At 46.8% G+C, this 27,247-nt stretch overlaps 1 protein-coding gene across 1 annotated transcript in view; it reads right to left on the bottom strand.

The window, feature by feature from the left end:
- The window catches only part of LOC149750253 (dehydrogenase/reductase SDR family member 2, mitochondrial-like), a 98,968-nt gene extending 77,803 nt beyond the window's left edge, over positions 1 to 21,165 (bottom strand). Inside the window, exons 1-3 of the mRNA XM_089906257.1 lie at positions 21,082 to 21,165; positions 20,111 to 20,209; positions 19,086 to 19,100 (exon numbers count right to left, since the gene is read on the bottom strand). Coding sequence (XP_089762383.1) covers positions 19,086 to 19,100; positions 20,111 to 20,209; positions 21,082 to 21,165 — 198 coding nt within the window. The remainder of the gene's footprint in view (positions 1 to 19,085; positions 19,101 to 20,110; positions 20,210 to 21,081) is intronic.
- Positions 21,166 to 27,247: the final 6,082 nt, after the last annotated feature.

Genomic DNA, 27,247 nt, shown 5'->3' with positions numbered 1-27,247 from the left:
GAATTCATCGAGAGGCAGAACAAATGTTAGAAGAGACGGTTTCTTTAGAGAGTGAGAAACTGGAGAGTTGTCAGAGCAGCGTGCTGTTTCTCCTTTCCCGAGTTTGTTTCCCTCTTAGTTTAAGGCAAGTCGCTGGGGAGGGTTCATAAGAGCAACTCAGAGACCTTGTCACGAATCCCGTGGAATTTGGGGGATGTAGGGTTTAGTACCTGAGTCACTGCTGGGGAAAGCTTCTGAAAGCCACAGTCTGTGGCAAAGCTGCCTCCGTGGGCAAGGCGAGAAGAGGCTGCCATGGGAACAGCGGCACCCTCCCCGACTCTGGGGAAAGGTGTGTGTTTCCTGTGACCTGCTGTGGGCCCTGTGGAAGAGAGCTGGAATTGAAAAGGATCCCACCAAGAACAGGCTGGAGGCGCCGGGGTGGGGATGGAGGCAGGGTGCCAAGGTCTGAGTGTGAGAGCCACAACTGTCAGCAGGAGAGTGTCGGTGGGGTCAGGAATGCTCAGGTTAAGGTCTCCAATGAACCCCAGAATCAACCCATAAGAGACAAGCATTTGGGCACTGGTCATACACAGAGGGTACCAAAGCCAGATTACAACTGTCCCGGTCATCAAAGACCTTTTCCACCCTCTGCGTGTCTCCTCTCCCAGCATCAACCCTAGGGGAACTGGAGCTCACAGGGTCATGGAGAAATGGAGGGAAAAGAACAAGGTGAAAGAATGAAAAGCCAACCAGGACCCCCTTTCCGGGCTTCAGGTTTCTGAGCCTGAGTCAGGACTGATCCAGGGATTGAGGAAAAGGTCTAAATTGCAGGAGATTAAAGCTTTGATGTGAAACTGGTCTAAATTTGTCAATACCTGGAAAATGAGACTATTCACTAATAACTGAAAGCGACTACATATTTAAAGTATAAGAAGTAGAAAAATCTTTTTAGACAACTTTGAATTTCTTGTTCTTCCCATTTATTAGTATTGTTTTTAAAAGCCAATTAGAAGCAAAGTTTATTTCTTTATATTTCTTTTAGCTTTTTATTTTGAAATTATTTTAAATTTTCAGAAAAATTGCAAAACCAGTACTCACAAAGTTTACATATGCCTTCCACCTAGCTTTCCGTGTTGTCTTCCTGCATAATCATGGTATGATGATCATGACCAAGAAATTGACATTGAGGCGATACTATTAACTAAACACAGTTTATTCAAATTTCACTAGTTTTTCCTGGCCCAGGATCCCATACTGCATTTAATTGATCTGTCTGTTTACTGTCCTCCAATTTGTAATAATTCCTCAGTCTTTCTTGGTCTTTCATGACCTTGATAATTTTGAAGAGCTCTGTTCAGTGATTTTGTAGAATGCCTGTCAGGTTTGCCTGATGTTTTCTCACGATTAGATTGAGGTTGTGCATTTTAGCTAGTATCCCACAGAGGTGAGGTTGTGCCCTCCCCAGTGCATCCTAGCAGGGGGTACGTGGTGTCAGTATGTCTTGTTACTGGTGATGTTGACCTGGATCACTTGGCTAAGGCGATGCCTGCCTGATTTCTCCACAGTTGTGGAGACTGTTTCTCCCTTTGTAAATCTTGTGCAGAGACACTTTGAGACCATCAAATTTCCTGTTTCTCTTCAAACTTTTGCTCCCTAATTTTAGCATCAATAAATGGATCTGCCTTCTCTAGGGTCTAATTCCCTTTCTGCCTGTATCAATGAAGCACAGTAATAACTCCACAGTCTACTTTCCAAAGGCTGTGGGTTATTTTGCCTAAAATAATCATAAGCACTTCAGTGGGAAGTCTGGTGGAAATTTGCCTCCAAGTCCTGCCCTCCTGGGGGCTCCTGCCATTGTGAGGCCTATATGTCTTCTTATTAACCCCAATCAACTAATAGACAACTACTGACACACACACACACACACACACACACACACACACACACACACACACCTCCCAGGGACAGGCATTAATTCTCAGAGACTTCAGAGCCTAAATTAATATTCATAGGCAGAAACAGTTTCCTCGAGGCAGCATCGGCTCCTCGGCCTCCCCAGGTGAGACCTGGCCGTTTGATATACAGAACCCTGGACAGTCCCCTTTGCTCACACACCTTCTTTCAGCACTTGCTCCAGGGCTTGACAAGTGAAGGGTTTCAGGGCACGTACCTTTCCACATTAGAGCTTTTCTTTATTTGAGGTGCAGGGTCAAATTCTTTCACAGTATCCCTATTCTCTGGTAATCTCTGTAAATGGAAGGGGGTGGCTCCTTTGAGGATATATTATTCTCTTGTACAAAAAAAAAAAGCTATAAATGAGTGATATTGTTTTTCCAGTTACCTTAATATTAATCCAAATGAGAAGATTACTATCTATATAATGATGCATAAGAAAGATCTATTTCCAGCCTTCATAGTCACATTCACCATTACACTAAATGAACCATAGTTCGTGGAAATGCTCAAAAGTTCACCAAAGGCCTAGTGAACATTATCCAATGATGTTTTAATAATTTATATCAAGATTAACCCTCTCTGGTCAATGTTACCCAGTTGTAGGTTTTATGTATGTCTGCCTCTTGATCCCACAATAGTATTAAGTTAGCATACAAGTTTGCAGATATATTAATAGCCAAGAATATACATCTTCTTCTGTCCATAGAATCACAAAAAAGGTCTACGATAGATCAGTGAGAGTGAAAAATAGTCTTTTATTGGGCTTGGTTCAGTTCTCTGTAAGATGAAAGAAAATATAGCAATGGAAAATATCTTATATTCCTACTGTTTATTGTTTCATCGTACCATCCATTTATTGAATATTGGTGTTTTTATTATTGAAACTTTATACTATGCTTAATCAATTTTGTTTCCAACTCTGTTATCTGATATTAATTTTTATCAATTTTAATTTATTTTTTAATTTGTTTTTACTGTTTTTAAATGACCTATCTTGGACCAACTTTCTAACTTTAACGTTTTGGAGTATTAATCTTGCTTATTGATTTAGGCAGAAACTGGCTTTTAACAGTAGGTTTAGATGATTTATATTAAATCTGGTATTTGGTACATTTGGTTTTCATTCTTTCAATGTTTAGGATCTGTCTCTTTGCTTATATGAACTATATTACCCCCTTTATCTTTGAAAAAGTTTTGGAAGACAGAAAAAGCCCTATTTAAAAGACATACATGAATATCGTAAACCATTCTGTAAGCATTCTAATGATCTCTTACCCGAATCGAAAGCCTGTTCTGCTCCCCTTCATGGAAGAAAAAGGCTACTATTCTTTTTGTCTGTGCTTCTTGTTCCCTACGCTAATTTCCCATTCATAATTAAATATGATATTTCTCACTGTTTTCTCTTTCATGTTTCTTTTATGCTTTCTGTGTCTTACTTTACTTCAAATAATTAAGCTGATGTCATAAATAACCCTTCCAGAGTTATCCCTACTTCTTTAACAATAGTTGCTATCAATAATTATCACGGGTTCATTTTTTAGCCATTAGCCATTCAAAATTTCTACCACTAATTTTAGCCTTGCATAGTGTACATTGTGGCTTTGAGCACTTTTCAAACGAGGCCCCTGGCTGCCGCATTTCTTTTGAAACTGGGCCGATCTGAGAATGTCTCTCTGTTGCCTCCCTATACAAATGGCTTGATGTGGCCCATTATTCTAGAGTTGCAGCTTATCCCTTCCATAGAAGATGTCATCACCGTGTCATTAGGCATTTCTCCTTGCAGTGGAAAAAGCCAAAGCTAGTCTGATATTTCGCTCTTTGAAAATGACCTACTTTTTCTACTTGGAAACTTGCAGAATTCTCTTTTTTTCCCTTATAGTTTTAATTTTTTATGAAACTATGTCATGGTGTTGCTTTTGTTATTGATTTTGCCTGGAGCTTTGGACGTACTCGCTGCAATTTTTTTTCAAATATAATGTTTTCTCTGAGTATTGATTTTATCCTTTTGTTTGTTTGTTTTTTTCACCTTTGGAAACCCCTTTTATTTGGAAATCAGATCTCCAAATTTAACAATTTCTCTTGAATTATTTCCTTACTTTTTTCACTCCTTCTCAATTCTGAATATTGTAATTATGGATAAGGAGGGGGGTGAACCGTTGTTGTTGTTTTTTTTTTAATGTAAAGAATCCACGAACAATGACAATTGTCAAACAGGAGGCCTTGTTTTAATGAAGACCAGTTGACACCTGTTGGGCTGAATCAGGGATGACATGGCAGCTGGACCATTTTGTCCATTGTCAAACAGAGCCAAGGATTTACAGGTTCCTCCTTTGGTGAATGTGGTAGCAACTGCAGCTAAACGCAGAGCAGGTGGAATCTGTCACAGATCTCACTTATCTACAGACTGAGGAATTTTTCATATAACCTGCAGAATAAGTCAGAAGCAATTAAAAGACAACAGTGGTAAGTTCTTGATATGAGGAGCCCCCGCCCCCGCCAAAGAGGGCTCCGGAAGTTCAGCTCAGTGTGTGAAGTCAAGTGTACGAAGAATACCGCAAACGGCGTGAGTTACAACATGGCTCACAACAGCAGCTGGGGAAAGGGAGAGGGAGATTCTTCTGGCTGTTTGAGGACCAGGGATCCCCTGGGGCAGATACTGTGACTTAAGATATCCATCCACAGGCAACAGGATCTCTACCTGTCTGGGGTTTAGCGTGAGCCCTGACCTAGATCCTGGAACAGTGATTGTTTGGAGTCTAGGCCTGGGAACCAACAGAGGCCCTGGCTGACAGGTTGTGCCAGCCTGAAAGGAAGGAGGGTGGTGGGAGGGCTGGACCCATGTTCAGGTGGACTGACAGGGATAGAGATGTGGGAAGTAAAAGGGAGTGGTCAAGGCTGGGCCGAGGAGGATGAGTTAGGACTGAGATCACTAATGCTGTACTTGCCTCGGTGGCAACTGATATAGAAACAAGGGTTGGGGGGCTTCCCTGGTGGTGCAGTGGTTGAGAGTCCGCCTGCCGATGCAGGGGACACGGGTTCATGCCCCGGTCCGGGAAGATCCCACATGCCGCAGAGTGGCTGGGCCCGTGAGCCTTGGCCGCTGAGCCTGCGCGTCCGGAGCCTGTGCTCCACAACGGGAGAGGCCACAACAGTGAGAGGCCCGCGTACCGCAAAAAAAAAAAAAAGAAAAGAAAAAGAAACAAGGGTTGGGCTAAGACTGTAGATGGCATGTCAGTGGCCCTGGCCATTAGGAGCTGAGTAATAGAAGTCTTTGGGAGCACAGAGGCCATTTTTATGAATCTGGAGGGACCTATTTTCCTTATTTTATCTCTCTACCAGAGTTGTTTGACAAATGCCTTTAGTAATTACAGGTCTTTTCTATGTCTAGACTTCAGATCTGGCCCTTCTTCTATGATCAGACAGGAGGTTATGAAACCAGGAACTATATTTGTTGTAGTGATCTTCTTGAGGACATCGGCAATGACATACCTCTTTCTATTTGTTAGAGTTATCTGATAAATTCTTTCAAAGAAAAGTATGACTTCAGAGGGGGTACCAACCCCTAATGGTCCTATTTACCTTGCATTTATGGATGCTTCTAACACATACGTTTGTTCATTCTTTGCAAATCCCAAATCCACTAAGCTCCCCTTTCTTATCGAAGATCCTCTCATTTGAAGCCCAGAAAAAGTAGAAACAATTTGAGCCCAGTTAATTATATAGCATTGGATTTCCAGTTCCCACGACTTTCCACTGGACATGATGTTAGATGGTATTGCTGCATTTCCACCCCTTCAAAGCATTTTGAACATAAATAACTACAGTTATTTCCATCGAGGAAAACAGCTTGCTAAATTCATCTCCATGTACTTAGAATTCTAAGTTCCTCACTTGCCAGTAAGTTATTAAAATTCACTCATTTTTAAATAGACTTCCACCTTCCTAAGAGGCTTCTATATATCCTGTCATTACTTTTCTGCTGCTTTCCACAACGGGTAGATAACTGATTTGATGGGAGAAATTAATTTGACATTTTATCCTTAATCAGAACATTTAATATCCTCCTAACCATAGTCTTAGTCATTTGTGTCTTGTCATCATACAACGACTGCACTTTCTTCTCTAGATCCGTAGTTAAAGTTTGAAATTGAAGGTACACGGGAGATGAGGACCTCATTTTAGAAACTCATTTGCTATATCGATCCAGGAAAGATGGGCTTGCTCCCTCCTGTCCAGAGACTCAGAGACCCTTGGGTGTCACCAAGGGAACTGTGCTAGAGACAGGAAAAGTGCAGGATGATTTTATTTTAAAAAACAAACAAAAGCAAAACCTCTGCTTTTCTGGGATATCGCTGGCATTTATGGAAACACGCCCCTACTTCTGAAGAATTCTGCTGTGGGACTTGAAGATAATCTTTGAAGGTGACCATGTCATAAAAGTCTGAGTTTCGAGCACTCAACAGCTAAAATTACCTGAAGGAACAAAGGTCTTCTGGGGAGTGGGAGAGGCTGAGGGAAACTGGAAGGTGGGGCAGGGCTGGGTCAGGAGCAGACCAAGCCCACAAGCCTCAGTTTGCTCCTGTTTTCAGTTATCAGCCACCATTATCTATCTTCACCAGCGGTGAATGGAAGAGGCAGTGCAGCAGAGGTGCGCCCAGGGCAAACCAAGTGCCGCCCCAAAGTGCAAGTCAGAATTCAGTGAGTGTCCTGGGGGATAGTCTGAGACTAGACTGCTCTTTAATAGAAGTTGTCCCCCTTTCCACATCTGCCCCCATGGCACCTCCTCAAGCTCAAAACTTGTCCTCAAGTTCTGATTGACTTGAAAGTGGTTTTGCAAATACATCTCTGTTTCTTTCTGTGGACAGGAGCTTAGAATTACTTAGCCCAGTCTCTCATTTGATAGATTAAAAGAATTAAGCACAATGAAGTTCAATGACTTGCCCAAGGTCACTTCTTGTTGAGTTTAGAACCACCATCCTTTTTTTTTTGCAGTACGCGGGCCTCCCACTGTTGTGGCCTCTCCTGTTGCGGAGCACAGGCTCCGGACGCGCAGGCCCAGCGACCATGGCTCACGGGCCCAGCCGCTCCGCGGCATGTGGGATCTTCCCGGACCGGGGCACGAACCCATGTCCCCTGCATCGGCAGGTGGACTCTCAACCACTGCGCCACCAGGGAAGCCCTAGAACCACCATCTTTGTATTATAAAAACCATCTCCAATGTTTCCTAGGTTATACACGTAGTTTTTAAACTTGTGTTGAACTTGGACATAGAATGTCTTATGGCTGCCTGGCACCTTTTGAAGACAGTTCTAATATCTGAAGAATTTTGACTAACGATTCCCCATCCATAGTCTCTCTAGCCAAAAAGGACTCTCCCCACCTCCTCTGCAGTAAGACACAGGCACTGGTGCCACCAATCAGAGGGCCTCACCTAAGACTGATTCAGAAGGAAATGAAATAAGTTCCTCATTCTGCTGCAACTGTGGCTTCAGAGCCAGCTGGCTTTCGGAGGCTGTGGTGGTCTCAAGGTTGGGTTCCCGACAGAGGCACAGCACTGATGTGACATCGGTGGCAACTGCAGTGATGTCAAGTCCCTGGTATTCTGGTCAGAGCAACCTGGAACATTTGGGTTCCCTGGTGACAACAGTCAAGCAAGTGTTGTGTTTTGGTGTGGGCAATGTACCTGGAGCTTTAGCCTCTAGCCCGGTTCTCCAGCCTTCCAAGGTTCTAGGAGCTCCCTAATAACCTTTTAATAAAGTCATTTTTTGCTTAAGCTAACTCCATGCATCCCAGTATTTGTAAATGTTATTGGCAAGGTGAACGAGCAGGATGAAATCAGAAAAACACCTTTGTTGTTCCCTCACCCCATTCCCTATTCCAATGCCTTGCCCTGCCTCTGGATGAAATTCCTCTTAGATGATAAAAGCCCTCTGTTCCCCTTCGGTCACAAGAATAGTCTCATGTTAGTGATTATTGGTCCAGTCCAATATGGTAATAACAATTCTGGAATCTCTTCTAAGTGAAAGCTTCTTCCCTCTCCAGCTTGGGTGTTGGCTTTATCCTGGAAGCATTTATGAGAGGAGGGAGCGTGGTCCTCTTCTCTCTCTTTCCCCCTCCAGGGCTTCTCCTTTCCCTCTTACAAGGCTGCCTCTACTCCTCCAGAATTAAAATGAGCAGGAGGGAGGAGAGACAGAGGTGGGAGAACACTCACATGGCCAGCACAGATGCACCTGGTCTTGGCTTCCTCTGGCCATGGCACGTGTTTAAAGAGGTCGTGTGTTCAAAGGGTCTAGTACAGCATACGACAGATGCTTAACAAATATTTATTTTCATAAGGTGTACACTTGATGTTTCTACTCCATTAGACAGTAAAAGGAAGAGGGACTATGCCTAGTCTTTGTACTATTGTCACCTATTTTAACGTGATGTATCCTGTTAAGCTCCATCATTACCGGGATACTGATAAAGTCATCAAGGTTTAAGCCTCTTAAAAGACCACACTCTGGGGGTTTCCCTGGTGGCGCAGTGGTTGAGAGTCCGCCTGCCGATGCAGGGGATGCTGGTTCGTGCCCCGGTCCGGGAAGATCCCACATGCCGCGGAGCGGCTGGGCCTGTGAGCTATGGCCGCTGAGCCTGCGCGTCCGGAGCCTGTGCTCCGCAACGGGAGAGGCCACGGCAGTGAGAGGCCCGCGTACCGCAAAAAAAAAAAAAAAAAAAAAAACGATTACACTCTGATTATTTGTGCACATGTGGTGATCCTACTGCAAGCACAAGCTTTCTAAGCAGGGGCCATATTGTGGGAGATAGATGGCTTTCCACCAAAGACCCTGATTCCCCTTCAGTAGAGCTATCACTAGAAGGTTGCTTCCCAGCCAGCTCCAACATTTCCTAGACTCCCTTGTGTTTAGATGGGGCCATGTGACTGAGTTCTGGCTAATGGAATGTGGATAGAAGTGTTGTTTGACATTTCCAGGCCTGGCCCATAGAACCTTTGCACGCTCTCTCTGCCCTCCTGGCTTCCCAGACGTTGGCGTTAGGGTTAGCTTGGAAATCATGTGTTGACGATGGCAGAGCCTCCATCAGCCTCAATTCTGTGGAGCAGAACTCTCTGCTTCCAGCTGGACTTTACATAAAAAAGAAATAAACTTCTACTATGTTAAGTCAAGGGTCAGCAACTTTTTCTATAAAGGGCCAGATAGTAAGTATTTAGGCTTTGAAAGCCGTATGGTCTCTGTGGCAACTACTTAACTCTGCCATCTCAGTGTGAAAGCAGCCATAGGTGACACATAAATGAATGACACATCTATATTCCAATAAAACTTTACAAAAACAGATAGCAGTCTGGTAACTGTGGGTGGCAGTTTCTGACCCCTGTGTTAAGCCACTGCAATTTTGGATTTTATCTGTTAGAGCAGGATGCTACACTAATCAATTCACTTTTCTTATTCAATCTTGTGTCAGCATTACTCAGTGTGATGCAAGGCACAGAGTAGATGCTCAGTGATGAGTGAATGGAGACACTCGAAGCGCAGAGTCCGGAGTTTCAACAACTGTCTGGGACAGAAGATCATGTCTCAGGCCTGAACATGGCCAGGAACTTAGTCTGAGTTCCTTGCGTAAAGCTGGGAGACACAAAATGTTGGATAAGAAAGCTCCCTCTACTGTCCCTCTGTTGTCTTCAAGACTGGGTCCAGTTTTCCCACCTTGGCATTGAGGGATTTCTGACTCTGGCTTCTGCTCTTATCTCCATCTTCTTTTCCCACTGCTCCTTCTTCTTTGTGTCTGAGCCCCAGGAATACCAAACCAAGTTCCCTAAATGTCTGGCAATTTTACACATGCCGTTTCCCCTGTCAGGAATGTCATTCTCCTTCTTGTTTCCCTAGTTTAACTCCTCCATCTCCTCTTATCCCACCTAGACTAGGAGGTGATAGTCGTTGATGTGCTTATTGTCCATCTGGCCACAAACCCAGCTCATCCTTCAGTTACAGCACTTACCATGTTCCGACGTGTCGATATACCTATCTACGTACCTGGTTGGGTGCGTCCTGAGGTCAGGGACCACTTTGTTTTCCATACCCCCAAACCCTATGGCATACTTGGCACTTACTTGGTTCTCAGTAGAAACTGGTGAAAGAGTCAGTGAATTAATATGAATCCAAGCCTTAATGAACACAGCAATAACTACATATGTTGAAGAGTTGTTTTACTCTTGGCATTTACAGATATTTGATTCAAAAACACTACCAACTAAAAATGATATATCATGGATAACATAATAACTTACATTGGATTTACATTTCCAGTAGCTGGTAAAGAATGTCCATTCCTTTTGCCTCTGCAACAAAACCACCCTTGGTTGCACCTGAGCCCAGAGCAACTGAGATGCTCAAGATTGCCCAGCACAGAACAAAAAGGCTAAAGTCTTATTAAACAGTTTGGGCTCTGCTGATGGCACATGGATCCTCTAAAAAAATACACAACTCTATGACCCAGATTTTCCAGAAAAGTCCCACTTTCAAGTGTTTGTTCCATTTTTCCCACAAATAAGCATACATTTTTCAAGCCATATGTCTCTATTTTGTTTAAGAAAACATGACTGCTGTTAAATATCCAATTCCAGCCCTGAAAGGTACATTAAATTCATGATAAACAGCCTTATATTTAACCAAGCATCTCACCTAAAGACGTTTTTTGAATTTACGCCTATTGAAAAAATTTAGAAATGTCACAGTACCTAAATTTTTAAAAAATCTCCACCTGACTATATATAAAACTTGGCTACAATTTTTAACATTGTGCTAGTAAAGCTGAGTGAAATGTATTCCTTAAATTTGGAGCTTTTGAACCGGCTTTGCCTTTTGGCCAATTTGGCATCCATTGGGCTAGTCTTTTGCCTCTGACTCAAAATCATAATGGAGACTTTGACCTCACGTCTAGCAAGAAGGATAGGAGCAGGCCTTAAAACTGAGGTGTCCCCACCCCAAACGCAACCACAGTGTTTCCACTGCTTACCTGGTGGGAGCCCCAGGGCAGCCTGACTTGTCACCAGGGGAAAGGAAGACCTGGACTATTCTGGGGGCGGGGGGGGAAGAGATGGTGGCTCTTGTTTGTTTGACTGACTGCTGCTTGTGCCCAGGAAGAGCCAAAAGCAGAAGAGAAGGAAGCAAAAATAGCTTCTGATAAGGACCTAGATCCAGAGGGGAAACCACTCAGGAACAGAACTGAGGTTTGGAGACGGTCCTACCCACCCCTCTTCCTTTCACACACACCCTCGCTTCCTCTTCCCAGGGCCATCCAGCCTGTGAACCCCCTCCCTGCTTGTCTGGGCACTCCTGGTCCAGCACTTGTCATCCTCAATGCCGGACACATGCTTGGCAGGGTAGGTGAAAGATGGGCAGGTGGAGTAGCCTTGGAGCTCAACTCAGGTGGCCTTCACCACTCACCTCTGTAATCCCTTTTACGAGGGGTTGAGCTAACGGTTTGGAGCAGGTGGGTCCTAAGGAGAGCGGGTCGTTACCCGAACAGGTTGCAGGATGGATGAAGGGACAGATGTTTAGTTGAACCGCAGGAAGTTGCCAGTTATCTAGACAGATAAATAGATCATTGAGGTATGATAGACGGTGGATAACAATATGTACACCTAGGTAGACATAAAACCAGATGGTGATAGGGATGGCAAGTTAGGAATACACAGATCAATTACAATATGTATTTTAACTGTACATCAGTTATTTGAGGCACATATGTGCTTCTTTCTAGAAGGAAAGGATGGTCTGAGGGATATCAAGGACAAAAGAGCAAGATGTGCAGACATCTATGGGAGCAGTGTCAGCCCTGGTAACAGCCAACCCATGCCACAAACCCTATTGCTAACCTGCTCCCACCTCGACAATTACAGTAAAATCCCCAGCAGGACAGAACCGTCAGAAATTAAACTCTACGAAATTGTACACACCACTTAGGTACAAATGAGATATCTTGTTTTAAGATGATCCATAAGTACATCTTAGGGTTTTGTAAAATAGCTCATAAACTATGATTTATACACTGACTTGAGCTAATCTGCCCCCACGGACTCACAGTTATTATTTATCACTTTCTCCCAAACTGAAATATAAGTATTCCGGACCATTAGTTATTGATCACAGTCCTCTCTCACACCAAAGGGGACAGATGGAATCACAGTCAGGGTCACCTTCATACCGTTAATGCTAAGTTAGAGAACAAGGCTTTCCATTACCTCATCTTTAAATGGAAGGTAACTGGCGGAGTAGAGCTGACCTGATGTGCCCAGCAAGTCTCAGGTCAAACGTCTTCAACCCAGAACAGAGACATGGCAAGCCTTGCTCACTAGAGACTAGAAAGGTCACTTGAGCCCACCTAAGTTCAGGTGGCCCAAGGGGAAGAGACAGGGGACACTGCCTTGCCTTTGTAAGCCCCCATCAGTAATGTGGACAGATCAGTTTATCTATAGGGGAAAGTGAATAAGGCGGCAGAGCGAAGGGTGTGTGTTTCCCCACCGACACTTTTGAAAGGGCTGAGTTCTACAAAGTGTCCTCTTTTATGAGCAGAAGCAACAATGTGTAGAGAAAGGTCCTTCCTGCAAAAGTCTGTGAAGCCAATGGAGCTCCTTGGGAGCTGATGGGGAAATAGTGATTTGTAACCCTTGTTATGACCCTTCTTCTACATATACACGTATAGATAGCTTGGAAATACCAATCCGTATTGTGGAGGCCCTACTGAAGGGATTCCAATATTGTAAATTCCCTTGCTCCCCCAATGGGTGTGAGGTTTTCCACTTCTCATGTCCAGGCATGGCTCCTTACCATGGTGGCCAAATGCTTCCTGGCTGGGGCTGTGGGATACAGATTGCCCCTTCATGAGCCTTGGGATACCCACCAGGGGAGAGCTGGGGAAACTACTTTGCCTGGTTGGAGCCCCAGATGGATGACTAAGGCCCCAAAATGTCAGGCCGAGAGAGCCTCCCCAGTTCTGTGGGTAGCACACTTTAAACTCTCTTGAGAAATGTCATGAGTGTGTCCCGGAAGCCTGTCTGGAAGGTGACACTTATAGACACTAACTTGTTTCCAGAATCAGAAAGGAGATCCATGGCAGATATCTCCCCCCACCCCCCAATCCCCAGATACCTAAGGAAAATTTCCTTGACGCAGGACTCAAATGACAGAATAGGTGATCGGGCAGGCCATGAAACCCATAGGCGGGACCCTGTAGACTTAGTGCAGAAATGAACAATTTCTGAGACAGACAAGAAAAAAAAACAAAAAATAAAACAGCAACAGACTTAGAGGCTTACTTCTGTGACTGTGGAAGAACCCTTGAAGACCCTGCTGAGTATCTGAGTATGTGGAGAGCAGCAGCGATCTGCATGTTAAATTCCTAAACACCCCAAAAGGCAGGAAAAGAAAACTTCAGCATGCGCACTGATGATGAGAAAACCCCCGCAGAGGGCACAGGAGCAAGGAACTATTACAGGAAGGAGTGAAATAATATAATGGCTCCAGGATAATCAGAGATATGAGTTTTGTTTGTTGGATGATTTGGTTTTGTCTTTAAACCACTGAGAGGTTGAAGCTGCAGATAAGAGAGAAGAAATTTCAAGGAATGAGGTGCCTAGAGGGGTGGGAGTGAATGAGATCCCAAGTGGGTAAGGAAGGAGTTCCCTGGAGAGGGAAGACACACGCACCTCCTTCACTGATGTGTGGGCTTTCGGGGAGGAATAGAAGCAATGCAAGTAAGTTTTAGACCAGAGTGGGGAAGGGTGATGAGTACCATCTTGTTGAAACCATGCAACTCAGATTGGGACTTGAACCCACGGTCTTTTAATTGATATCACATTCCTGGTCTCAGGTCTTTTTTTTAAAAACATCTTTATTGGAGTATAATTACTTTACAATGTTGTGTTAGTTTCTGCTGTATAACAAAGTGAATCAGTTATACATATACATATATCCCCTTCCCTCCCTCTTGCGCCTCTCAGGACTTAATAAAGCTCAGGTTCTTGATATCTCGTTGCAAAAAGAAGTCAGTGAGAGACAAAGTGATAGGTAAGAAGCAGATTTATTTAGAGAGAAACACACTCCACAGACAAGAGTGAGGGCCATCTCAGAAGGTGAGAGGCCCGAAATATGGCATGGTTAGTTTTTATGGGCTGCATAATTTCATAGGCTAATGAGTGAGAGGATTATTCCAACTATTTTGGGGAAGGGGCAGAGATTTCCAGGAATTGGGCCACTCCCCACTTTTTTAAAAAATTAATTTATTAATTTATTTACTTTTGGCCGTGTTGGGTCTTCGTTGCTGCGGGCAGGCTTTCTCTAGTTGTGGCAAGTGGGGGCTACTTTTCTTTGCGGTGTGCAGGCTTCTCATTGCGGTGGTTTCTCTTATTGTGGAGCACGGGCTCTAGGCGTGTGGTAGTTGTGGCTCGCAGGCTTAGTTGCTCCATGGCATGTGGGATCTTCCCAGACCAGGGATCGAACCCATATCCCCTGCACTGGCAGGCGGATTCTTAACCACTGTGCCACCAGGGAAATCCCCCACTTTTTGATCTTTGATGGTCAGCCTTGGAACTGTCATGGTGCTGGTGGGTGTGTCATTTAGCATATGCTAATGTAGTACAATGAGCATATAATGAGGCTCAAGGTCCACTGGAAGTCAAATCTTCCACCATCTTGGACCTAGCTGGTTCTAACTAGTTTTTGTCATGACCTAGAGCTATGTCATTCTCTTAAAGGTTGTGCCCTGCCCCCTTCCCTCCTGTTTCATTATTGCCATTGTTCTTTCCGTGAAGTGTGCAGCAAGGGCCTTGCTCAGAGTGAATAAAAGTGAAGCTGTAAGGAAAGAGTGGTGGCAGTCTTCAAAAGTCATTGGGGAAAACTGGGGGCCTGGGCCAGCCATGGAGGCGTGTGAGGGAAGGTTCACGGCTCGGTGTTGATGAAGGTGGTGGAGCTGGTGGTGTGAATTCTGAGGAGGATGTGGGTGAGGACTGGAACAGCCACTTGACTGGAAGGGCACCCCCTGTGTGGGGTGAAGCTGGGGGTCTGTCTGAGCCACCGCCCCTTGAGGCACCCAGATTTCTCCAGCTTCCTTTGCTCCCTGATAGGAACGTGTTTATGAGAGAGGCCACAACCTTGCGGTGGTGACAAGGCTCAGAGTGGCACATGTTGAGGGGAGCTGGAACCACCGAGACCACTGGGACCCAGAAGCTAGAGGGTCAGGAAACAGAGGGAGTCTCACAGAAAAATAGAGGGGGGCAGGGGTGGGGGCTATTAATCCAACCCGTTATTTAATAGCTGAGAAAAATGAAGACCAGAAAAGGTAAAGACAGTGGCAGAGGAAGGACTCTTAGCAGATCGTCCATTCCTCATCCAGGTTATTTCCATTGCTCCCAGGCAGGGAGGTGGGGAGGGAGACATCTAAGAGGAGGTGAATCTCCTCTTGGAGCCACTAACCTTGTGAGGGATAGGCTCTTGGGTGTGCTCCTGGGAGACTGGGCAAGACATTTAATTACCACCTCCCTAACTCCCCAGGCAAAGACTTTTTTCCGCATCTCAGGATGAAACAGGAGGGAAGGGGGCAGGGCACAACTTTTGAAAGAATGACATAGCCCGAGGACATGACATAAACTGATTAGAACCAAATGGGTCCAAGATAGTGGACAAGTGGCAGACTTCCACTAGCTCTTGAGCCTCAGTATACGCTCACTGGGACACACCAGCAAGCTAAATGACACATCCACAGGCGCCATGACAGTTCCAAGACCGACCATAAGGATCAAAAAGTGGGCGGTGGCCCAATTCCTGGAAATCCCCACCCCTTCCCCAAAGAGCTGGAATACTCCTCCCACTCATTAGCCTATGAAATTACCCACCCCTATAAGAACTGACAACCCCATACCCTGGTGCCTTTCTCGCCTTCTGAGATGGCCCACACTCTGCCTGTGGAGTGTGATTCTGTCTAAATAAATCCACTTCTTACCTATCACTTTGTCTCTCACTGAATTCCTTCTGTGCTGAGACACAAAGAACCTGAGCCTCAGTAAGTCTAGACACCAGGTGAGTAATTCTAATTAAAAGACCGTGGGTTCGAGTCCCAAGCAGGGTTTTGGCCAGGTTTGAGTCCTGGCACGTGGGCTCAGGTCCCAATCAGAGTTACACGGTTTCAGTTGAGGGCTGGTGACATGCGCGGAGGAAGGATCTCCTGAGGAAGGGGGTAGTGGTGAGGAGATGGACCACTGACGCAGGGATAGCATTTGCAGGCAAGGCAGCTGCTCATACTTGCCATCTTCACAAGGAAGCTGAGGTTAAGAGTTTCAAAACAAGTTCATTGCCAGTAAAAAAAAGAAAAAAAAATCAATCAAGACTTCAGCTCAGCAACTGCTCAGCAGCAACTCTGTCTCCCCACCTCCATACCCTACACTAGATTTGTCTTAGAATTCACCTACAACACCTCCTAGAGGCCTGGCCTTCATTCTCCTAGCCAATCACCATCTGGTTCCCAGGACGAAATGCAATATCCAAACCCAGAGCAACAGCCTCCGGTCCTGGTGGTGGATATCAGAGCCTCAAGGAAAAGCGGGCCACCACAACGTTCTCCCCGGTGATGTAGCTGGCGTCTGGACAGCACAGGAAGGACAGAGTCCCCACGGTCCTCTGGCTGCCCTGCCCTGCATGGAAGGGGGACAGAACTGCAGTCTCGGTGCCTGTGCTAATGAACTCTGACCTCTGTCTCCCTGCTGACCTGGCGGGAGGGCCCAGCATACCTCCATCCCTGTTTCCCGCCTCCCAGGCTCCTCCTGTCCTCCAGCTCCCGGCTCCCAGGCTGTGCAACCCCAGACTCGTTGAGAGGAATTTCTGATAAGCCAGGATGCAATCAGAGTCCTGTCTCCTCTGGGGACCCCACCTACCTCTGCGATCCACAGAGATTTTTAAAAGAGTTTTGCACAGCCAGATTATATTCAACCTGAAAAAATTCAGAGAGTCAGTGCTAGATAGGATTGTGACGGGCAAAAGAGTGGCTGCTCTTGGCAGATGTGTGCCTTTCAGCGAAGATGACCCTGCTTAGGGCCGGGGCTGGGGATTCCACTGGATCTTCTCACAGAAGCCAGAGCCCTGATTCTGCTACAGAGAAGTGAGAGGCTGCTGTTCTCAGAGCCCCGAGCGGCTTGCCCAGCCGGGGAAAGCACAGGGTGGTTGGCATGGGAACTGCTGGCAGCTGCCGAATCCTCACCACTTGGCTGAAGTCAGTCTTGACAAGTCCTGGAGACACACCACGCACTCGGATGCCCTTATGGGGCCAGCTCCACAGCCAAGGACTTGGTAAGTCCCAGTGGGGCAGTTTGCTGGTGGTACTGGTCCAGCAACTAAGAAGGAAAAAGAAACAGTAAAAGTACACTGCCAGTGAGGGGAGGAGCTCTTGCTGGACCTCCAGGGCTGTGGAGGATAAACCTGCTCTCCCTTAGACCCAACTCAGACGCGCCTGCCACTCCACCCCTGGGAATTACCAAGGAACAAAATTGAAGCAGGAGCAGGATGAAGCCCGGGCTTAAAGAAAGTTCAGGAAGGCAGAGGCTATGTTGGTCTATGCTCGACCCAGAGAGAAAAGCTTAGGTGCGAGGTCAGGGAATGGGACTGAAGAGACCCAAGGCCAGACCCCTGATGTACCATGACTTGGTCGACCTTGGGCAAGTCACTTAAGATCTCTAGGTCTCAATTTCCTCATCTGCTATGTGGTTTATAAGCGCTGCCTGTCGATAGTCACAGGAATGCCATGTCTATACTGCCCCCTGGTGTGAGTTTTTAAAAGAACTCTCCTTTGAGCCCATACAGCCCCTCTGGTGCCAGACTTGGTGAATGCATGTTCAAGACACCCCTTTCCTTCAGGAGAATAGAGTACCTCTCCAGGGTGCGTGGCTTGGCGAGCAGAGCATAGACTGGATTTCAGCTCCCACTTGTCCCTGTCCCTGGACCTGGTGCCTTTGCACAGTGAACAACCTGTACAACCATCCACGGCAGCCCTGGGGGTGTGGGGTTTGAATGAGATAAAGGCAATGAGTGTGATTTTAAGTGTGGACCAGAGAGATGTTCAGTGTTGTGTACTTGGATATTTTTATCACACAGGATCAATATTCACTTCCCCGACACCCTGGCATCCATTCCACTGCCCCCTTCCAAAGCTCCCCACTCACTGTGTGGAGGTACATAGACAGCAGCAGTGGCAACGAGCACCACAGAGCCTCCCTGTGAGGAGACAGACAGGTGTGATGAGGTAAAAGGTGAGCACAGGTGTGAAGCAGGTGGTCCCAGAAAATGGGCTTCTGACGAGGAGACAGAACTGAGCTATAATGGGAGAAGAAGGGACATTGGGGATGGGGCCAGGGTCTCTGGGGAGAAGTAAAATCTTTTGGGCCTGAGAGGGTGCTGACACAGCCTCCCCTGCTGGGAAAGCCCAGGACTCCCTGGAACCAGTCACAGGGGCAGGGCCAATCAGTAGCTGGGTCTCTGGAGAACAGAGCTGGGAGCCTGGAGGCAGCTGTCAGGGTGAGGTCGGAGCAGCCCAGGGGACAGCCACTCCCATAGGAGAGAAATGCGTTTAGGGTCACCTGAGTTTCAAATCTAGAACTGTTTCTGATTCAGACAAGAAGAGGTGAAAAGCAAAGGGGGGAAAACTTGGCTACCAGAGGCGTGCAGGGGAGGGACTGAAGGGACTTCCTCTGGCCTCTTTGGAGGGGTTTGGCTCTCTGGGTTACACTACCAGGCCCTGGGCCTGGCATCTGGCCTGCCATTCTCAGAGGACACAACCTGTCAGGGGTGATTGGGGCTCTTCTGTGGGTTTGGAATTTGCCAGCCACATTCCTTCCGGACAGTCCCTTTCGCTGTATTGGCCACATCCCCGGGGACAAAGTAGCCTGCAGATGTGGTTCAGGAGGCGACGGGGACAGACCCTGGCAGCCAGAGCACACTCCTTCTACCTCCTCTCCTTGGGATATTCCACTGAGGGCTCCTTCCCCAAGTGTCCCCTTGGTGTAGAGGACAGCAAGGCTGAGTCCCCCCAACTCCACGGGCCCTCCCTGCCCTCCCCCCTTTTCTCCACGAGGGGCAGCACCTGGCTCAGCAGCACAGCCGGGACCTCACGTTCACGACCAGGATCTGCAATCAGAACAGGGTGGGGAAGCAGCCACCTCCGCTCCCTGGAGTCCCATGGGGAGGAGCTGTGGGTGTGGGTGCTCTTCTCCCAGAGTGCGGAGGAGGGGTCTGAGGGACCTGCTCGCCCACCAGGAGCATTTGGCTTACGAACCCCTCACTGTCATTCACGCCAGACTCTCCTCATGGCACATCACCCTCCAGAGAACCAGGTCAGTGAAAATAGTTATCAGGAAAGGACGTTAGGAAAGCTGGGGTGTTAGTGCCTGCTTTAATGAGGAGAGGTGAGAATTTGCACAAGGTAAACAACGGTGCTGTCTTTAGGGGCAGATGCGGAAATCTGGCTTTCCTAGAAAAGCCTGAGGCTGGGCAAAGGAGGGAGGGAGAGGAACTTGGTTGGGAGAGCCAGGGAATGTGAGAACCAAAGAGAGAAAGTGGGGCAGGGTCTGCAAGGAGAGGAAGGAAGGGGTGGTCAGCGGAGGAAGACTCGACAAGGAGGAAAGAGGGAACGGCTCTGGCTGATCGCAGGACCCACCTCTGCGCACATCGGGGGAGGGGTCAGGATGGTGCCCTCAGAACAGCAGGGGCAGGGAGTCTGCAGAGGCAGCAGGAGTCCCTGCTGTGCTTAGTGTGTTCCATCTGGGATGCCGGGCAAGGGTCCCTTTTCTCAGCCGTGTCTGAGGACAGGTGAGGTGTCCCTGGGACAGCCAGACTGGAGGGATCAGAATGGGTGCCAGTGAGTCCAGACTACAACAACCTCAGGTTTCTGAGCCAGGAGAGAGGATCCGGCCCTGAGTGGGTGTGTCCCGTCACACCTTGCGCTTGGAGGAAGGCTGAAGTAGAGAAGGTCTGCAGCATCATTGGCCACCTGGGCAGATTGGCCCAGGTGTGCTCTACCCATTGGGACCGGGGGCGGTGGTTCCAAGGAACAGGGGGCAGCTGGGAACACGTGCAGGTGTGTGAGTAGATTTGGGAGACGGAGAGAACCTCACAGCTCCATGCTTCCCGGGCCACACCTTGTCCCCCACCAGCTTACCGGCCCCCAGGGTGCTCCCCACCAGGGGGTTGACTGCAGCACTCACACCAGGAATTTGATGCCCCCAGGACTCTAGGGCCTGGGGGGAGACAGAGGCAGCACAGAAGGTGAGGAAGAGACGAAACTGTGGACCAGAAACCTCCTCCCTTTAAGTTCCATGTACCTGGTGTCTCTTCTCTGGAAAACATAGCTGGCTGATTCCCACTGTCCTTTAAGGCTCTTCAAAAACAACCTTTTCTCTGTGAGCCCCCAAGAAGAGTGCCCACTCCCACAGTGACCACGATGGTCTCCCCAGCCTGGCATCTCCCCTGCTCCGGTCCACAGACCAGCCCCTGTCATGGGCATTGTCCCAGCTTCACCAGGCTTCGGGCATCTGTACCCTGCAGGGACCTGCCAGGGGCAGAGCCACAGTCATGCTTAAGAATGTGGGTTTGGGGGCTTCCCTGGTGTTGCAGTGGTTGAGAGTCTGCCTGCCAATGCAGGGGACACGGGTTCGTGCCCCGGTCCGGGAAGATCCCACATGCCGCAGAGCAGCTGGGCCTGTGAGCCATGGCCACTGAGCCTGCGCGTCCACAGCCTGTGCTCCATAATGGGAGAGGCCACAACAGTGAGAGGCCCGTGTACCGCAGAAAAAAAAAAAAAAAAAGAATGTGGGTTTTGGAGTGAGGCAGAGCTCGGTTCAGAATCATCCCTGACACTTAAGGTCTGTTTCCCACCGTAAAGCTGTTATAACAACATTGAACACCTCACACACTAATGTGATGGGATGTTGGTATATGTCTGGCACTGGGAAATATCCAAAATTATCTTAAGGAGTGTTTTGACTTCCCTAGGCTGGGTCTGTGTGTTCTGATCTCTACACCTGTATCACCCCCATCCCTGGCCCCTCAGCATGGACAACAGCCACTCCCGCTTCTCAGCCCTCCCCATGTGGCACACAGTGCCCGTCACGTTCAACCGCTCCCCCTGCAGCACCGCCACCACCCAGTCCACATTCTGCTGCTTCCAGATGCTGACCACCACGTTGGGTCCCATCCTGGGCCAGACGCCAAGGTATGGTGAAGCTGATCCTGCAGCAGAGATGGCTGTGATGGCTTCAGCCCCTTCCCTACCTGGGAGCCTGATCGTGAGACATAAAATGTATTCCCCAGTGTCCCAGACTCCAAATCTGTCTGAGAAAAAAAGAAACTAACGTTTACTGAGCACCTACTACGTGCTGAGCTTTCACAGTGTCCTATCATCCATTCTATCATAAGGGCATTATTATCCAAGTATAATATTTTACAGAAGTGGTTAAGTAAAGTCACAAACTGCCCAGGGAAACAAACCTGGAGCCCGGATTCAAATCCACGTCTGCTGAGTCCAAAGCACCTGCTCTTTCCAGCTTCTCACTCTGCCTCCTGGGAAATGGGAGTGTTTAATGACAGAAGCTCACTCTCGGAAAGATGATAGTTTCCAGAGCTGGGTAACAGGATAGTGGATTGGGCAGGGATGTGGGAGAAGGAAATTGACAGCAGATCCACTCTGTAATGGGGATGCTACATCCCTTGGATGCATCCCAGTTGGGTACTCCCATTACTCAGCTACATGTGGACTCGGTGACCACAGCCATTTTTGCAGCCAGTGCACAGCTCCTGTCTGCCCTACTGCCGTGCATTCTCATTGAGAGAGGCAGTGGCCCAATATGTATGCCATCTGTATGCTCTGGACTCCCAAATTTATGTCTCTAGCTCAGACCTCTCTCTCGAACCCCAGACTAGCGTATTTAAATGTCTACATTTTTACAAAATTATTTTATTGAAGTATAGCTGATTTACAATGTTGTGTTCGTTTCTGGTGTACAGCGAGGTGATTCAGTTATATATATATAGTTTTTCCTAATCTTTTTCATTATAGTTTATTACAGGATACTGAATATACTTCCCTGTGCTATACAGTTGAACCTTGTTGTTTATCCATTCTGGGTAATAGCTTGCATCTGCTAATCCCAAACTCCCAATCCATTCCTCCCCTACACACCCTCCTTGGCAACCACAAGTCTGTTCTCTATGTCTGTGAGTCTATTTCTGTTTCGTAGGTAAGTTCATTTGTGTCATATTTTAGATTCCACATATAAGTGATATCATATGGCATTTGTCTTTCTCTTTCTGACTTACTTCACTTAGTATGATAATCTCTAGGTCCATTTGTGTTGCTGTAAATGGCATTATTTCATTCTTTCTTATAGCTGAGTAGTATCCCATTGTATATATGTACCACATCTTCTTTATCCATTCATCTGTCAATGGACATTTAGGTTGCTTCCATGTCCTGGCTATTGTGAATAGTGCTGCCATGAACATTAGGGTGCATGTCTCTTTTCGAATTACAGTTTTCTCCACATGTATATGCCTAGGAGTGGGATTGCTGGATTATATGGCAACCTTAGTTTTAGTCTTTTGAGGAACCTCCATACTGTTCTCCATAGTGGCTGCACCAACTTACATTCCCACCAGCAGTGTAGGAGGGTTCCATTTTCTCCACACCCTCTCCAGCATTTATGGTTTGTGGACTAAATGCCTACTTGACATCTCCACTGAGACACCTAGTACATACCTCAAGCTTAATATACCTGTGACAATTTTAAAACAGGTCCGCAAACTCTGTGATATGCTTTCCTTCAGAAGTGGAGCCGAATTCCTCTGCCCTTCAACGTGGGCTGGTTTTAGTGCAGTGAAGGTGATGGTGTGTAACTCCGGGGACTAGGTCACAAAAAGGCACTGTGGCTTCCATCTTGGTTGCTCTCTCTTTCTCTCTTTCTTGGATCCCTTGCTCTGGGAGAGGCCAGCTACCAAGTTGTGAGAACGCTCAGGCAGCTACAGAGAGGCCCATGTAGCCAGGAACTAAGCCTCCTACCAACAGCCATGTGAGTGCACCATCTTGGAAGCGGATCTTCCAGCCTCAGTTAAGCCCTCAAGCCCCTATTGACATCCTGACTGGAACCTTAGGAGAAACCCTGAACCAGAACCACAGCTAAACCACTCCTGACCCACAGAAACTGGGCTAATAAATGGTTGTCTTAAGTCACTAAATATTGGGGTATTTTGTTATGTAGCAATAGATAACTAATAAATATCAAAACTAAACTTCTCATATTTTCCCCAAACCTGCTCTATCTTCCACCTTCCCTCTCTCAGATGATGGTAACTCCATCCTTCCAGTTGCCCAGACTTAAGACTTTGGAGTCATCCTTGATTTCCCTGTGTCATACCTCACATCCAATCTCTCAGAAAATCCTGTTGGTTCTAACTCACTATGTATCAAAATCTAACACTGTCACCACTTGCACTGCTACTACCTGGTGGGAGCCACTGTCATCTCTCTCCCTGTTTCCATCCTTGCCTGCCTATAGTCTAACCTCAACACAGGAGTCTGAGTGAGCCTTTAAACATGTCAGCCAGAACAGGTGTCTCCTCTACTTAAAAACTTGCAGTGACTCCCCATGTCATTCAGAGTAAAAGCCCATCTTAGTCCGTTCCGGTTGCTGTAACAAAAATACAATAGGCTAGTAGCTTATAAACAACAGAATTGTAGAATTTAATTTCTAACCTTCTGGAGGCTGGGAAGTCCAAGATCAAGGTGCCGGCAAATTTGTTGTTTGGTAAAGGCCCACTTTCTGGTTCATAGACAGCTTCTTCTCACTATAGCCTCACTCAGTGGAAAGGGTAAGAGAGTTTTCTCAGGCCTCTTTTATAAGGGCACTAATCCCATTATTCATGAAGCCTCCACCCTCAGAACCTAAGCACTTCCCAAAGACCCCACCTCCAAATATCATCAACATGAGGTTTAGGATTTCAATATATGAATTTTGCAAGGGACATAAACATTCAGACCATTGCAAAACCCAAATCCTTGCCATGACCTAGAAGGCTCTAAATGATCTGTGCTCCCCCTTGCATCTCCGACCTTACTACTATTCTCCTCCCAGCCACAGTGGCCTCCTTGGGTTCTTCAAACATGCTGAGCACACTCCTGCCTTAAGGTTTCTGCACTGGCTGCTCCTCTGCTGAAATGCTTCTCCCTTAGATAGCCACATATCTGTCACCTTCCCCTTCTTCAAGGCTTTGCTTGAATGTCACTTCTCAATGAAGCCAAACTTGGCCACTCTCTACTCCCCTCTCCTTCCATCACTCTGGATCCCTCTTAACTTTTTCTTTTCCACCATACTTATCACATTCCAACATACTATGTCATTTACTTTTTTATAATGTTTCTTGTTTATTATCCATACACCTTGCCTAGACTATAAGCTCCAGGAGAGCACTGATCTCTATCTGCTTTGTTCACTGATGTACCTCAAGAGCCCAGAACAGTGACTGACTCACAGTAAGCACTCAATATATATTTGTTGGGACTTCCCTGGTGGCGCAGTGGTTAAGAATCTGCCTGCCAATGCAGGGGACACGGGTTGGAGCCCTGGTCTGGGAAGATCCCATGTGCCGCGGATCAACTAAGTCCGAGAGCCACAACTACTGACGCTTATGCGCCTAGAGCCTGTGCTCCGCGACAAGAGAAGCCACTGCGATAAGAAGCCTACCCACTGCAACGAAGAGTAGCCCCTGCTCACCGGAACTAGAGAAAGCCCATGTGCAGCAATGAAGACCCAACGCAGCCAAAATAAATAAATTTATTAAAAAAAAAGAAAGGACATTTTAAAAGATTAAGGCAGAAATTATTAAATTTAACAAATCAACAATAAATTTGAAATGAAATTTACAAAAACATCAAAAGTAATTTTCTTCTGATGGAGCTTTGATGGGTGATGGAGCTTCAGGTGTTTTCTTTCCCTTGACTTTCTACTCTACTTCTCTTACTAGATTTTCTAGGAATAGTATTGCTTTTATAATACAAAGACTTTCTTTAAAAAAAAAAAAAGTCCTGTAGGGCTTCCCTGGTGGCGCAGTGGTTGAGGGTCCGCCTGCCGATACAGGGGACGAGGGTTCGTGCCCCGGTCCGGGAAGATCCCATGTGCCGCGGAGCGGCTGGGCCTGTGAGCCATGGCCGCTGGGCCTGCGCATCCGGAGCCTGTGCTCCGCAGCGGGAGAGGCCACAGCGGTGAGAGGCCTGCCTACCGCAAAAAAAAAAAAAAAAAAAAAAAGTCCTGTAACACTTACCACAGAGGATTTTGAAAGACTATCTTCAAATGGCAACACATTTAAAGCTCCAGTAGTAAAATCTGCTTTTTAAATTTGATGACCTTGGCTAAGTTGCACACTTAAACTGCATGAAAACTGGCCTGTTCTTAGATTTTCTGAACGATTACCATGGTCCTAATCAGCTGTCAGCCAACGTCAGGCCACACTTCCTAGACATAGGGATCAGTAGGAAAAGTCTAGAAGGAGCTCCCTAAGGGATAAGATCAGGCTTCCTCTCCCCCACAGCAGAATCCTAAGGAGCCTCAGCCCAGCCTGACCTTGTGTTCGGAGGAGAGGAAAGCCCAGAGCCTCCGAAAGTGGAGAGTGGCAGGCCCAGTAGTGCCCCTTTGATCAGTGGCTATTGGCTTCTGCAGCCTGGACTGGAGATTTGGCGTTTTATCCTCAGGGATTAAAAAGAAAGAAGGAGGTTTGTAAATCAACTATACTTCAATTTAAAAAGAAAGTAAGAGAAAGAAAGGAAGGAAGGAAGGAAAAGAAAGAAAGAAGGAAGGAAGAAAGGAAGGAAGGAAGGGGGAAAGTCAGTGTTCCCTTGGATAAGGACCTAGTACCCGAAGGGCACACACACACACACCCTTACTGCAGTCTGGGCTGGACTATGAACAGCCCCTCACTGGCCATACTCTGGTCACTCACGGTGGTGACCAAGGCACATCCCTCACCTCTAGGCTCCCGCAACACAATCCTGGCATCTTGCGGGATAGAGGGTAAGCTAGGCAGAGATAAATTCCTGTCTATAGTCCCAGCCCTGGGGGGATATTCCTACCCACCTTTCCTAGGAGATAAGTTGCCTTTCTGGAGAGCACAGAACCTTGCCTGAGATGTGGATCCTAATGACCCTTCTTTGATTTATGGGTGGGGAGCTTCGTAAAGCAGCAGCTCCTCTCTGTAGAGTCCCAGATACTGTCTCCCATGGGCATAGACATTTAAGGCTTAGCTTCAACCCCCATTCCTTCTTCTCTCACACCCCCTTCAGAATATTCCGATGAGCTCAGCCTCCCCTCCCTATCCTACCTCCTAGTCTTCTTTTAGAGTCATTAGAGCATCAGAACAGACTTTCTGTTTGCACAAATCACACACATGGACATAGCCCAGACCCAAAAAAAGGCCAGCCCCCCGAATCTGTCTACAACTGGCTCCATCACACTCAGACGCCTTATCTTTGGAGGTAGTAGGAAAGGAGGTCGAAGTAGGGGTCACTACCATACGATAGTGGGAAAGCCCCAAGAGGGAATGAGTGCAAAATTAGGGGAGGAGAATGGGTCACCCATGGAGAGATTTTAGGAGGTATGTGCATCCCACATCAAGAGTGTCATTTGATGTTCAAGCCACCAACACAACCATGATTCTCCATTTTACTCAGTGCACTTCGTAATGGCTGTAATTATGTTTCAGTTGGTAACATACTTATCTGTATTTCTGACGTTGCACCATTCAAATCCTTTACTGCGGTGACTGCTTATTCTGAGTGGTGTCTGCCACGCCCAGGACATTGTTCTGCAATTCTAGCGGATTGACAGACTAAGAGAGCAAACCACACCCTCTGCAGAAGCACCAATGTCCTTACTTACGCGATGAACTTTGCCAACACCTTCTCCCTGAATATCTAGTGTTTACAACTTTGCAGTTGATCCTAGTGTTCTGTGATGGTTTGTTTCATTTTATAACTGAAAGTCTAAGTAGATATTAAAGTAACAAACTTCCAGGCTACAAAGTATTTTACCCCATAGCACTGGAAGTATTTTGAAACCCATGCTTTTCTGTTTCGTGTTTACCCTTAATATTATATCCTGAGCAGTCTTCATGGCACTAAATAGTCTTTTAAAATATGATTTTCAGCAGATTGTATATGCCACCTAATAGATGATCTACAATTAATTAACAATTTCCTGTTGTTGAATTATTTATGTTGTTTTCAGTTTTTC

The sequence above is a fragment of the Delphinapterus leucas genome, chromosome 2 (assembly GCF_059928025.1).
Source record: "Delphinapterus leucas isolate spDelLeu-1000000601 "Yukka" chromosome 2, BTC_Dleu_Yukka2, whole genome shotgun sequence".
NCBI classification, from domain to species: domain Eukaryota; kingdom Metazoa; phylum Chordata; class Mammalia; order Artiodactyla; family Monodontidae; genus Delphinapterus; species Delphinapterus leucas.
Note: the sequence above shows the minus strand (reverse complement) of the source record. Positions and strands in the feature narration are given on the sequence as shown.